General features: G+C 39.8%; 1 protein-coding gene across 6 annotated transcripts in view; it reads left to right on the top strand.

Moving 5' to 3' along the window:
- dst (dystonin) overlaps positions 1 to 15,513 on the top strand; it is a 642,458-nt gene that overhangs the window by 520,952 nt on the left and 105,993 nt on the right. For all 6 annotated transcript variants that reach the window (XM_043681258.1, XM_043681269.1, XM_043681284.1 and 3 more), the window contains 3 exons: positions 798 to 1,039; positions 4,514 to 4,720; positions 14,612 to 14,731. In XM_043681258.1, the coding sequence (XP_043537193.1) occupies positions 798 to 1,039; positions 4,514 to 4,720; positions 14,612 to 14,731 (569 nt within the window). The remainder of the gene's footprint in view (positions 1 to 797; positions 1,040 to 4,513; positions 4,721 to 14,611; positions 14,732 to 15,513) is intronic.

Here is a 15,513-nt window from a genome sequence, read left to right as displayed (position 1 = left end):
TTACTGAAGTCCATATAGATCACATCTACTGCTCTGGCCTCATCAATCTTCTTTGTTACTTCTTCAAAAAACTCAATCAAGTTTGTGAGACATGATTTCCCATGCACAAAGCCATGTTGACTATCCTGAATCAGTCTTTGCCTTTCCAAATACATATACATCCTGTACCTCAGGATTCCCTCCAACAACTTGCACACCAACGAGGTCAGGCTCACTGGTCTATAGTTCCCTGGCTTGTCTTTACCGCCCTTCTTAAACAGTGGCACCACGTTTGCCAACCTCCAGTCTTCCAGCACCTCTCCTGTGACTATCGATGATACAAATACCTCAGCAAGAGGCCCAGCAATCACTTCTCTCGCTTCCACAGAGTTCTCGGGTACACCTGATCAGGTCCTGGGGATTTATCTACTTTTAACCATTTCAAGACATCCAGCACTTCCTCCTCTGTAATCTGGACATTTTACAAAATGTCACCATCTATTTCCCTACAGTCTATATCTTCCAGAGATTTGGATGGCATGTTGCAATCCTGACCTGTCATTGTTGGGATGGTGCTTTGGTGTGGCAAAGTGGGCCAACAACCTGGCACCATTTCTGCTGCACTCATTTCGTCCTAGGCTTTAAACTGTTTTGAAATATTCAGAGGTTGTGGAAGGTGATTAATAAATGCAAATCTCAGGGTTAGGAGATTGAATGAAAAAACAAAGAATCTGAAATTATTTGTCCCCTTGCTTGTAACTGCACATTAGTCCACACTATATTTGGAGCATTTTAACTTTCTGTTTTTCCTTGTATAGGGGATGAAGTTATAATCATTCAGGAAAGGCTAGATGGCATCAAAGCACGCTATGCTGACATTACTACTACCAGTGGAAAAGTCTTGAAAACCCTAGAACAGGCCCTTCAGCTGGCTACTAAGTTTCAGTCTGCTCATGAGTTATTAACTACCTGGCTCGAGAAGGTGGAGGCTGAACTGACCACGTATGCTTCTGAGGTTTTTGCGGGAGAACAGCTAGCTCAAACACAGAAGAGACAGAAAGTAGGTGGTTATTTCCATTGTAACTTCTGTGCACATGTATATATTTCTTACTCTGTGATATATCTGCAATTTTTTTTTAAAATCTGAATTTATCTCTTGCCTCATTATTTCAGCTTCTACATGAGTAAGTGCTTTCCATTATGTTAATGTGTGTGTTTGAGTTGCAGGTGTTTGTGTACATGTAGCTTGTGTGTATGCATTAGTTCAGTATCTACAAATAGGAATTTCCATCATGTCAGTGTGTGTTTGCATTTAGTTTGAGGGGCAAAGCTGTTGATGTCATGAACATGGTCCCCCTAAAGGCACTTAATACAGTGCCACACAATAGATTTGTGGGCAAAGATATATCTCATGAAATAAATTGGACAGTAGCAACATGGACACAGATTGACTGAGTGACAGGAAAAAGAGCATACTGGTTAATGGATGTTTTTCGGACTGGAGGAAGGTTTATAGTAGATATCCTCAGGGCTGGTTGATGGGACCCTTCCTTTTCCTGATATATATTAATGACCTTGATGTACAGGACACAATTTCAAAATTTGCAGATGATGCAAAACTTGGAAGCTTTGCAAACTGAGGAGAAGAAGAATGTTGAACATCAAAAGGAGTTAGTGGAGTGGCAGACAACTGCTTGATGAAGTTTGATTAGTTTTGGTAGGAAGAACTTGGCCTGTTTCCACACTATGGATTCTGTTCTAACTTGGAGAGACCATATAAAATAAAAGGTAAATTTCTAAAAAGAGCTGCAGGAGCAATCCAAGTATATGTGCATAGGCACTGAAGGATTGAAGGCAGAACAGGTCGAGAAAGAGGTTTGTCAAGCATTCAAGACCCCAGGCTTTATTAATAGGGCCATGGTGTACAGGAGCAAGGAGGTGATGTTGAACTTGTAGAAGTCACCAGTTTGGTCTCTGCTCAAGTTTTGTATCTACACTCTGGGCACCACAGTTTAGGAAAGATGTAATGTATCAGAGAGAGTGCAGAAGAGATTTACCAGATTGATTCCAGAGATTAGGAACTTCAGTTATGAAGGCATATTAAAGAAGTTAAGACTGTTTTCCTTGGAGAAGGCAAAAGCTGAGTGGCAATCTAGTCTAGTTGCTCACAGTTATGGGGGTTCCAGACAGACTAAATAGGAAAAGGCTGTTCCCACCAATGAAAGGGTTGAGGACGAGACAGCACAGATTTAAAGTAACTGTCAAAAGAAGCAAAGGAAGATGAGGAAAAACTTGGTCATGTGGCAAATTTTTGAAGTCAAGAATTTGCTGTCTGAGAGTTTGGTGGAGGCTGTTCAACCCAAGCATTCAAAAGGAATTGAGATTGTTATCTGAAAAGGAAGGGTTAGAGGTAAGATACAAGAGAATGGCATTAGAGAATTCCTCATTTAGAAAGCCATGCAGACATAATGGGCTAAATGGCCTCCTTCAGCTCTGCCACAATTGTGATTCAATTCTTTACAAATACGATAGTTCCATTACGTCAGCTGGTTTGTATGTTAATGTATGTGTTTTTGTGTACCCCTTAGTATGTATCACTGTGTTTTAATGAATGCGTGCTCATGATCATGTGTGTTTGATGTCTCAGTAAATTGCTACCTTAAGCTGCTTTGTTGTGGATATATATCAGATTGTGCAGCGATGCCAATAAAAGGGATGGTGGTTGAACCAACTGGATGAACAGTTGTTACGTGAGGGATTGATTTGTTGGTATACTTTGTGTAATCTCACACTTCAATAGTTGGATGAACAGTGTCCGTACGATGTCAGGAAATCACTCAAGCAGAGACTTGACCTTTGAGTAACCGCTCCCTGTGTTTCCAGCTTGGGTGTTGCTGAGTCGACCGCCTATAAGATGGAGGCCTGTGTTTTTCATTGTTTCCAGCAGCTGCTCTGGGAAGGCAATAATAAGTCTTAATGCTTTTGAAAGGATAGAGTTTATCTCTGTATTGAAGAAGGTGACCACTGTCTGCGGGTCATTGAAACTGAGATACACTTCTGATTAACATATCATCAGTGTTTTCAAAAAATATATTATCATCAGAGCTTGTGATTAGCAGAAATTTGTAAAATCATCACAATTGGGCATCTTTAAAATGATGTCTTTCATTGCTTTTCAAAGAGGACAAACACCACTTACTTTACTCTATTTATTGACTGTTATTTTGGCTTACATTTTATTTACTGAATTAAGGACATTTCAGTCATTATCTCCCCGTGGCTTATTTTCTTCTTCAAAAGTGCTGTCTTGGCAGAATTGCTCATTCTCTTGTAATCTACATCTCAGGAACATGCTGAGGGCCACTGTGGGGGTCAAGTAGAAAAATATCAAGGAAACACCAATGCACCAAAATGTCTGTCACAGGACTGACTGAGGACAATTTTACCTCCAGTCATGAAACTGTCCAACTTTGATGCAATGCTGATTTTATACCCTCCCCCATGTTGATAATAGAATGTAAGATTAGACAGTGGGTGCAAAATTAGGGAAATTAGGCTGTCTGAAATAAATCATCTTTCAGTTGGTTAAGCCATGAACAGGTCTGCAGCTTGATTACAAGTTGGGAATTACGATTAGTAATCAGTTTAATCTTTAATTAATGGAGTTATACTGCATTAATGATGAACAATGGGACAAACAGTGGCTTGAGCAATAACAAGTCAGCAGCTCATTTTATATCTTAATTCCTTTGAAATTAAACACGAAGAGAGATATAAGATGAGGCTGCGAACTTGCAAATCTCCAAATTTGCACTATTGCTGAAAGCAAAGGTTCTACCCCACACACAGATATGTGATTTGGTTTTTCTTAGTTTATAATATTAAAGATACTGTCTACTTCGCATAAGATCAGTATCCTCTTTAAAATTTGTTTTTAACAATTGGTCTCAACATTTTAAAAAAATTCCATAACCTTTACTCAAACGAAGTCAAAAGTATTCTTGCATTCCTTATCATATTTTCCTTCCAGAATTTTAATCCGATTTATATATTGTTACCCTACAGTATATGTACAGAAACCTCGACTGACATAGTCAAGGCTGGTGTTAACCTTACTCCTGGGCCATGAAACCTACTACATCATTCAGAACATTTTACACCCACTATCTAATTTTACATTCCATTACAATCAAAACTGGGGAGGGTATAGAATCAGCACTGCATCAAAATTTGACTGCTTCCTGATTAGTGGGTTGAACTAAAATTGTTCTCAACCAGTCTCGTGGCAGAAGTTTTGGTACCTTGGTGTTACTAACCTGAGGGACAGAGTTTGTACAGGTATTGTCCCAAAGGGTTTCATAGGGGGATTTCACTGGTCTGGCCAATCTTGGGAGAGGAAGGAAAACATGTCTACTCATTAGAGTGAGATGGTTTGTTGCTTTTATCGTACTGTACAATGTCCAAATTGGCAGGATAACAATTCATTAAATCCATCTAGTGTGTGATGAGGTATCTCTCTTGTTCTCTTACCCAGGAGTTGAGGAAAGAGATGATGGAGCACAGGGTAAGCCTGGACACAGTTAATGAGGTCAGCAGTGCTTTATTGGAGTTGGTCCCATGGAGAGCGAGAGAAGGACTCGATAAACTGGTATCTGATGACAACGAGCGTTATAGATTTGTGAGCGACACCATAGCACAGAAGGTGGAAGAAATAGATGCTGCTATACAAAGATCTCAGCAGGTATGTCACACTTTGTCTTATGTTACACCACGGAAGATGCATTTGATTATGCAAATTGTGCTGCCATCTCATTATTCCTCCTTGACAAAGGAGCTTTTGGAAAACGTTTAAAGATGCACAGCTTGATGTTGCTTCAAGTGGCATGTGAAAGCTGAAGCAGAGCTAAGTTGTTCATTGTTAAAACCATCTGTCTGTTCCATCATTTGTTCTATTGAGGTCTGTACAGAGCAGAAATCCATCACACTTAATTTATGCAGTATAAGGAACATTTAACTCACTGAAAGCAGTTACCCTTAGACAACATGGAAACATGCTGACAGATTTTCCAAAATTGAACTAGTCCCACATGCCTGTGTTTGGCCCATATTCCTCTAAATCTTTCTGTTCATGTACCTGCCCAAATGTCTTTTAAATGTTGTAACCATATCTGCATTCCACATATGAACCACCAAAGTAAAATACCTCACATTTATCAAATTAAACTCAATCTGCCACACCTCAGCCTATTGGCCCAGTTGATCAAGATTCCTTGTAATCTTACATAACCTTCTTCCCTTTCGACCACACCATCAATTTTACTAACCATGCCTCCAAAATTCTCATCCAGATGGGTTATATAAATGACGGACAAATGTGGACCCAGCATCAATCCCTGCAGAGTACTGCTGGTCACAGGCTTCCAGTTCAAGAAATAAGTCACCATCAGCATTCTGTATTTCCTACTGTCAAGCCAGTTTTGTATACAGTTGGCAAGCCCACCCTGGATCCCATGTGATTTAACTTTACTAACCAATCTACCATGCGAAACCTTGTCAAAGGCTTTACTAAATTCCATGTAAACAATGTCCACTGCTCTGCCCTCATCAAGTTTTTTGGTTACATCCTCAAAAAGCTCAATCAAGTTTGTGATATACTATTTCCCATGCACAAAGCCTTACTGACTATCCCTAATCAGTCCTTGCCTCTCCAAATGTATGTAAATCCTCTCCTTAGAATCCGCTCCAAAAACTTACCCACCACAGATGTCAGACCCACCGGTCTGTAGTTCCTAGCCTTCTCTTAACAGTTTCTCCTAAATAAAAGCACAATGTTAGACACCTTCCAGTTCTCCAGTACCTCACCCATGGCTGTAGATGAGACAAATACCTCTGCTAGGGGCCCTGCAATTTCTTCCCTAATTTCCCATAATGCCCTGGGGATACACTTAATCAGAATCTGTGATCCCGGAATATTAGCCTGGGTTTCTGATCACTAGACCAGTGATGTTACCACTGTGCGGCTCTCTACCCCGAAAAAAACCTTGAAGAGAAAAAAGCACAAAAAGAACTCTACAACTACTGGAAGACAAAACTCAAAGCAAAATGCTGAGTTGAACAGTTTTACCCAAGGCATTAATCCAACTGTAGACAACTTTACTCTGCATTCTCACAATTATGTTTTCCCTAACTTTAATTGTCACTTTAATGATAAACAGACACTTATTATTTTCTGAGAGCTGAACTTTGCTTAGGGCAAAGTTAACCTCTGGCCTTGTGTAACAACACTTCCATGTTAAAACCTCCACAGCAACCTTTCAGGGTGCAGGTAACTGCCTCAGCATTTCGAGGTTATTTCCAGCATTTCAAAACTGGTGTGCTTTTCTGTTTCTAAAGAAATGGGATGTTTAAAAGGGATAATTGGCATCCAGTTGTTAATACTAATATGAGTTGAAGAACAAATTGTTTTGTTTTTGGACTCTATGTGAGAATTTGCTTTTGGAAGGACATCAAGGCTTTGGAGATAGTTCAGATTTATTGGAATAGTACCAGGAAATGAGATTTTGCAGTTATGTGATGGCACTAGAGAAACATGGAGTTGATCCGCTTTAGAGCAGGAAAGATTTGATGAATTTCCTGTGGGGTGGCACGATGGCTCAGTGGTTAGCACTGCTGCCTCACAGCGCCAGGGACCCAGGTTCGATTTCAGCCTTGGGCAACTGTCTGTGTGGAGTTTGCACGTTCTCACGTTGCCTGGGTGGGTTTACTTCAGGTACTCTGGTTTCCTCCCACAGTCCAAAGATGTGCAGGCAGCGCCAGGGACCCAGGTTCGATTTCAGCCTTGGGCAACTGTGTGGAGTTTGCACGTTCTCACGTTGCCTGGGTGGGTTTACTTCAGGTACTCTGGTTTCCTCGTTGCCTGGGTGGGTTTACTTCAGGTACTCTGGTTTCCTCCCACAGTCCAAAGATGTGCAGGTTAGGTGAATTGGCCGTGCTAAATTGCCCATAGTGTAGGTTAGATGCATTAGTCAGGGGTAAATATGGGGGAGGGGAATGGATCTGGGGTGGGGGAATGTGTCTGAGAGGGTTAGTCTTCGGAGGGTTGGTGTGGACTTGTTGGGCTGAAGGGCCTGTTTCCACAATGTAGGGATTCTATGAATGTTCTATGAAAGTGCTCAAAATCATGAATGGTTTTGGTGGAGTAAATGAGGAGAGATTGTTTTCGTGTGACTACGTGGTCAGTAATCAGAGGACACAAAGATAAACCAGCTTCTAAAGGTGCCACTTTCCTCAGAATCAGTCCCAATATCTCTCAAATCTGATGCCTTAACTCTTACACCAGCTTTCCAGCCATGTTTAATTACTCAATTCTCTTATTTCAATGCTCACTAGCATGTGAGATTCTGAGTAATTCTGACACTACCACTTTAGAGGTTCTGCATTTCAGTGTTCTATCTGGATCCCTGAAAACTGCTTCCAAAATCCTATCCTGATTCCGCCATAAGTCACTGTTACCAAAATGGGCCATGACCTCTGGCTGATTTCATTTCTTCAGAAAAATGTTGCATAGTTGCTTCATAACATCCTTTACCCAGGCACCATGAGGCCACATTCCATCCCAAAGTCAAATCAATGGCTGCAGAAACACCTGTCTAATCCCCCAGCACTGTTGCACTTCTCATTCTTCTTAGCCTCCCTCTCCCTGTATGGCTGAGTTTCCTGTAGTGCCACAAACCTGGTTATGGATGAATTCTCCCTAAGAAACATCACCATTATACAAAATTGAATACCAATTGGCAAGCAAGATAGATTCAGGTGACACCTGCATTGCCTGTCTGCTTGTCTTAGACTGCCTGGAAATCAACCATTCTCTTGCTACCTTTAATATTAACTATGACCTTATTTCTTTATTTTTCTACTTATTCTGTGAAGATAATGCTTAACTTTTTAAACTTTGTTTCTTTTATCACTTTGTACCTAAGTTTTGTTGTACGTAGGTACCTTTGTACCGAAGATTGCGCCATGTGTGGTGACATTATATACTTCTCATTGTACTACTGTCCTTCAGTACTTGAGTACAAATGATAATAAAATCTAAATGTTTCTAACCTTAGGAAGGGTCATGACTACTTCCTAAGACATGCCATCCACATAGTCCTCTACATCATGGATACATGACAGTGAGTCAGGCCACTGCTCAAGTTCCAAATCTGAAAGCCAAGCTTTTACAATTGGTGACATTTCCTGCAATGTGATCTCATGTGGGTCATATGATGTGTAATGACTTCATACATGTTGAAGGATGTAAACTCCAGTTGACCAAGTTTACTTACCATCCGGTAACTTGAAAAATATTTATTGCAATTAGAATAGCAGAACATTTATCAATACTCACCAGCAGCTTCTTCCTTTGTACTGAAGTAAGATCCAGTTACAGGAGACTAAAAACAGTAACAGAAGAAAGAAACTCCACCCACCATCCCACCCTACCCTCTCCACCCTACCCTTTCCTCCACCACCACCACCCAATTCCTTTGCAGAACTGCCTGTAACTCAAACTCCTACTTTACTCTCTGTACAGGCAGCACTGAGGGAAAGTATATATTTATGCTTCATGAAAAACAACTGACAAGCTTTAAAAAACCAGATTAAACTAACCACTAAATAGCTAGCTGTAGTTTATTGTAGAGCGTGTATATCCCTGATTCAGGGTTGCAAAAACTTGCCTTCTGTTAATGAATAATGTTTAGTTAATTGAAGGGAAAAACTCAACTTTAGAAAAAAGGTTCACCAGCTCCCAGTACAGTTCCAGTTCCTGAGTCTGACATTCAACAAAATGTCTGTTTCTGGGCTCTAACATAAAGCATGAAACCTGAAAAAGTTATTTGTCCCATCTAACTTCATCCTTGATCATCGACTGAAATATATATAAACAGGAATAAAGTTGTATTTTTCTAAGAAAGCGAAAGTGAGAAATACCTAAATTATATTCTGTATTTGAACACTGCATCCTAGTTATATTTCATAGCCTGCACCTGAGATTTCACACTTTCAGATGTTGTATGCTACATGGACTTTGTTAAACAAGGCACTTCAGAAAATCAGTTTTCATTTCAACTTAGCGTTTCCAGTTTTGTTTGATGGTGATGTTTTACACAGTTGTCAAAATGCCAGATTTCTTGTAATATGAGCTATTGCTTTGATGTGCTTTGCTTTGAGGTAAGTATACTGTTGATAACACACTAAGGCTGGAATTCTCCTTCTGGCCTACATTGATAAACAGTGGGGATGGGGAAAGTTCCACTTGTTGTCTTATTTCAAATTGACTATTCACTTCTTCAATGGGATATTTATTTCCTATCATCCCAATATCAAAGCAAATTTGATAAACAGACAAAAATTGCTGCAAACTGACTAAATCCAAGGTTAGACTTGAGGGGTTAGAATTGGACAGCTTTTTTTGCATGCAGGGATTTTGATTCATAACCTGTCAGTGTCTGTGCTGATCAAGGCAGGAAGTTCATAAATTTTGTGTATCCACTTGGTCTGCATGATTGTCATGTAGGATCAGTTACGTCCTATGTTTTTACCTGTTTCTTCAAGCTGCCTGTACACATCAAAGGGAATGCCAACAAAGTTGCTTTGTAGGCCATATGGTAAAGGCAGGCTGTCTGTTATAGAGAATCTACACCAAAATATTGCTTGGGTGAAGAGAAAGTTCCATAGTAATGGATGGAGGCAATGATGGAGGAGTTAGACAGGAGAAGAGACGGAATAGGTGGAGATTGAAGGCATTTACTGTTTTTATTCGAATCGTGATGACACACCAGTTGAGACGACATGATGTTTGAATGATCTTTATTCTAGGAAGGCGCCCTGATGTGCACCCAATGTGTAGGGTCAGCAGGTGACACTTACCTTGGAAATATAAAGTTCCAGGTTCAAGTTTCTCTCCATGGCTTAAGCACAAACCAAGGCGAACAGGTCATCCGAATAAAAGCAAAATACTGAGTATGCTGGAATTCTGAAACAAGCAATATGGTAGAGAAACTCAGCAGATATGGCAGCATCTGTGAAGAGAGAAACAGAGTCCAGTGTGACTTCTCTTCAGAACGTAACTTTTGATTTCCTGAATTCTGAGGATTAATGGAACCACAAAGTAACTTCAGAATGCTCTTCACTGAAATAACCTTTCCTCATGCTTGCAGAATAGTGAGCATTGTGGGTGTTGGTCGGTTCCATGTGCAAAGTAAAAATTTGTGTTGGAGCTACATGTTGTTGTTTTCTCAATTATAATGATTGGGGTTGGGGATAGCGTTGCTCAACGTTTAAGAGGGCATTCTCTTGAAATAGTATTTGACAAACATTTTCTGTTGAGAGCTCTATCATGTTGATCAGATTGAATCCATGCCCATCTGTTAGTCCAACATATGGTAAAACAGTTCACTATGAACTATTATACAAACAGAATATTGTGTATGCTGGAAATCTGGGACCGAAAATAAATTTCTGATGAAAGGTCATCAAGCTGAATTGTTAACTGTTTCTCTGTCCATAGACACTACCTGGCATACTGAGTATTTTCAGCATTTACTGTTTTTATTTCATCAAGCGGGAGTCATTCATTTAAAAATGGGGAGGTGAAGAGGTAGAAGGTAAAGAATGTGTTGGGCTGTTTTTTAATACAAGGTGCTCCATTTTGTTTTAATTTCATCAAAGTTAAGATTTTGAATTTGATTGATATCTATAGAGTGTGCAACAGTTCAGCAGTTGGGTTTCGTTATTGTACCATTGATGAAAAAAAACAGTATGAGGGGAGGCGATGGTCTTGAGGTATTATCACTGGACTGTTAATCCAGCAACCCGCATAATTTCCAAAGAACTAGGTTTGAATCCTGCCTCGAATTTTCAATTCAAAACAAAAATCTGAAATTAAGAGTCGAATGATAACCATGATTGTTGATCATCAAAAAAACCCATCTGGTTCACTAATGTCCTTTAGCAAAGGAAACTGCCATCCTTTCCTGGTCTGGCCTACATGTGATTTCAGATCCACAGCAATGTAGTTGACTCTTAGTTGCCCACTGAGCAATAAGGGAGGAGCAATAAATGTTGCCTAGCCAGCTCTCGTCCAATGAATAACTGAAAAAAAGGTATGGAATTGTCAACAGATTAATAACCAAGGTCATGAATTTAAAGAAGTAGGCAAAAAATTGAAAAGAGAGATGAGAAACCTATTCCACTGGGAGTTGATAGGATCTGGAATGTTCTACCCGAGAAGGTGACTGAAGTTGATTCCATGAAAATTTGTGAAATGGAGTTGGATAAATACTTGAGGATGAGGGACCTGCAGGATTACAAATAAACACAATCTTGAGAAATTGAGCATGACTGCTCTGTCACAAGACCCAAAACAGGCACGGTGGGCCAAATAGCCCCCTCTTGCTTTCTAAGCTATGGAATAAAATCTTAATCAGAAAGAGATGTTTTCCTTATTCCTTATGTTGCATGGATCTAGTCATTTTATAGTTGGGCTTATAGAACTCAGTCAACGTTGGCAAGAATCATATTCTATTCTGAGCCATCTGCTGACATATCTGCCTCACCACTTTAAAGGTGAGCAAATCTTGCTGGATTCAGTACACAAAATAAACTGTGGCATTATTCTTAGACATTAGGACAAATTAGTCTGACCAGTTCTGGATTTATGCTGGAAATTTAAATTTGAAACCTGACATGCACTTGAGCTATTAGTTACGTTTTTCACCATTTTATGTTTACCTCAAATCACGAAGTCTTTCATTCTGGTTAAACTTTTAAATTTATTGTCACAACATTTTTGGAAAGGTTGACATTTTGTATGTTAAAGAGCCCTGGATATCATTTATCACTTTCACTTACTTAAATTTGAAAAGTTGGGTGTATCTTCATGTATTTTGAAATCCTATCAGTACAGAAGCTTTGGAGGTTTTCTGAGTGCTACGTGCACCAGATTTTGTCTGTGTAGGTCTCTGGGTCATGTGTAATTCATTAGCTGTGCTCAGTGTGATACTGAGTTCAATACAGCATGGATCAAAGTTGCCTGATGTTCTAATGCATTGCACCTGGAGCACCTCTTTCCTTGTCACTGCTGGTGGGATATGGGTCTAAGCCAGTTGATTTGCAAAGTTTTTAGATGCCTTTGTGATACTGAATCTCTGTTCCTTCAAGGAGCTGTGTACAGATAATATGACCACACTATTTCAGTCCAGTGGTCAGTTAACCCTTTCTGCCAGCTCTTCTTGCATTCGTACTATCAAATTATTGTACGGACCACAAACAGACAACACAGGAAATGGCATTTAAGAGAAAGATTCTGCTCAAATCACAGGCACACAGCAGAGTGGTGGGACAACTTAATATGGATCATAAGATATCGCAAAGCCACTATAGTGACATGAAGTGCCAGCCTTTATAGCGAAATCACCATCTCTTGGCACGCTGCATTAGAAATTAATGATGTATGTTCTTTAAAAAAACACTAACTATGCAAGAATTACTTAAAATCGTACAACATTATTAAGTTTCGAGTTGAGTGAAGCTCACAGTTGTTTTCCATGGATTCAGTTAATAAAATCTTAATATAGAGTGATTTCATTTGCAACTACCTTACGGTGGTCCAATACGATAAACATAAATATGTAGTGATTACTGCTAGTTTGACTAAACCATGAACAGACAGCCAGATGTCTTAAGCTGTAGAGAACCAGGAAACTTTGTAAAAATGCAACCTAGAATTGTGTATTGCCAAAGAAATAACTTTTGTTTATAGATCACCTTTCATGATCGAAGGATTTCTGACCTTGCTTCACGGTCAGTGAAGCACTAATGGAAGTGTAGTCACTGCTATAATGTAGGGCGATTGATGAGTCCAGTCACATGTTTTGAACTTTTTGTATATGGGTCCGTAATCGTTGCAAACTTTTTAGTTTTAATGCACCTTAGGACATCCTGAGATTATGAATACAAGTCTTTCTTTTCTTTCTGAAGTGTTGAATTGCTAAGGTATATGATGAGGTCAGAGGTGAATAATGAGCCCATATATTTATATTATTAGTATAAGTTTCATTATTTCAGTTTGACAGCTGATATGCAACAAGTTAATTGTGTTTAGGTAGTCATGATTTGGAGATGCCGGTGTTGGACTGGGGTGTACAAAGTTAAAAATCACACAACACCAGGTTATAGTCCAATAGACTATCACCTGATGAAGGCGCGTCGCTCCGAAAGCTAGTGTACTTCCAATTAAACCTTTTGGACTATAACCTGGTGTTGTGTGATTTTTAACTGTGTTTAGGTAGGACATAGTTCCCCGTAACCATCCGTATGTTAGGACTACTAGCAATAAACATAACATTCCCTTTTTATGATGGTCTTACCCATATTGTTAATTACAATGAATCGGAGTTCCTTGAGTCTTGTTGAAAACTGAACCACAAACAGATCACTGAAAGTTAAAGAATCATTTCTCAGAAGGCTGATGAAACTGTATTCTTGTTTGCTGCCGAATTGGTTCAGTTCATATTTCCAGATGTCATACTGAGACTGCACAGTGCTCTAGATGGACTCCTCTGCACAGAGTACAGAGAAAGCAGTATGCTAGATGATAAAGCTGGAGTCAACCAGAACATTAGTACTGACTCCCATTGTTAGAGACTAACTGGGACTACTGAGCCTCGAAAGAGGTACCTTAGGTAGGACTTCAGAGTTATAAGGTGCAAAGATACTTTGAGGTTAAAGCAAAATTCTGCAGGATTATGGAAATCTATAAGAAGTGGAAAGATTCAGCAGGTCAGGCAGCATCCTGACTGGAGAATCAGGAGATAAATGACATTGTTTCAGACAATTAATCCTTTCATCAAGGTTCAAGGCATGTCGGGACAGTTGGGTAGAGAGTCAGCATTGGAAAGGCAATCCTTCTTGATAATCAGCAGCAGAGATTCTTAAGAATAGCCTAGGCGGGTTTTTGTGCTGGTTAACAATGATTGCTTAAAAATTGAAAGGGGTCTTTTTAAAGCCTGTAACATGTTACATTGTGTAATGTTGTCAGTTAACTAGTGGTCTGAGCAGTGGTGTGTGTGTGTGTGTGTGTGTGGTGTGACCAAGGGAGCTTGCCTCACACTATGATGGCTGCATAATGGCACAGCCACTTCATTTCTTGGCAGAGGCAGAAACCAGAGGAGAAAGACCAGGCTGCTTAGGGAAATTAATGTAGAAACAAATTTTCTCAATGCCTCAGGTAATGAAAACCAGTCCAAGAAATCTCATGGGCATACATATATATGAGAATTGCCCTGATTCCGGGTCCATGGTGATCACAAGTAGAGTGGTGGTAGGGGTTTAAAGTGATCAGAATTTTAAAAATTGAAAGATTGGACAGTACACATGACTACTTTTCTGCCAGTCATTACATGAATGTGGCAATAGTCCTCACCTACTATACTCCCGCCTCCCCCAAATTCTCCAGTCACAGGAAACGAATGACTTGGGAATGCTCACTGTTGAGGGAGGCTGTAAGCTAGAAGCAGAAACTAATGTTTCACTTCAAGGTGACTTTACTGTTTAACTGACTATTCTCCTTCCTCCTCCTCACCAGTTTGAACAAGCAGCAGATGCAGAGATTGCCTGGATCACAGAAACAGAGAAGAAGCTCAAATCACTTGGTGACATAAGGCTTGAACAAGATCAGACCTCTGCTGAGTTACAAGTTCAAAAGGTAATGCGATGTACTGAAAAACTATAGATTCCTTGTACAGATGTCTATGTATTCAGTTTAACTGCAGGTCTCTTCAAATTTTATGGAAGGATATAGTGCACACTCTCTGCATTACCCTGTTTTTATTTTGAATGAGAATATTTCAGCCTTTTGCTTTTGATATTTGATAGCTCCATGTTGTCGTCTTGTTTTAAACGAGTAATGTGCGAGATTGGGTCTTGGTACATCTTGTCCTGTGCCACCTGTGTATTGGTGCTGCAGAGAACTCAGTCCCTGTGTAAGGATAGTGAAGATCTCCGGCAATTGCCCAGTGCCACAGAGCAAGGCGGAGGTATGCCCTCATCTCAGTGACCCCTTCATGTGCTTTTATTGTTTTATCCATTGGAGTCCTAAACCATCTATTCCATAATGGGTCTGTGTTCTGTAGTTCTGAATGTTACCTGGGCAAATCGCATTGAACAACCCACCAAAAAGTTTGTTCAAGCAAAACATAAACCAATGGAAAGGGTGTTTCACTTGCTCAGTATCTGTCCATTGCAGACAGCCCATGATTGTTGGCCTCTGATTCGCTTAAACCTTTATGTATTAGCTTTAGACATTAGCCAAGGAATCAGATAATTTGAAGGGGATAACTGAAAAACTAATCTGGAAAAATAAAATTTAATTGAGTTATTTGTCAACCTGTGATAAAAAGATACAAGGAAGCAGTTAGTCATGATGCTTTCAAATACCACAGAATCACTACAGTGTAAATAGAGTCCATTCAGTTCATCAGCTCTGCA

The sequence above is a fragment of the Chiloscyllium plagiosum genome, chromosome 3 (genome assembly GCF_004010195.1).
Source record: "Chiloscyllium plagiosum isolate BGI_BamShark_2017 chromosome 3, ASM401019v2, whole genome shotgun sequence".
NCBI lineage: Eukaryota > Metazoa > Chordata > Chondrichthyes > Orectolobiformes > Hemiscylliidae > Chiloscyllium > Chiloscyllium plagiosum.
This window is presented reverse-complemented; position numbering and strand designations above follow the sequence as displayed.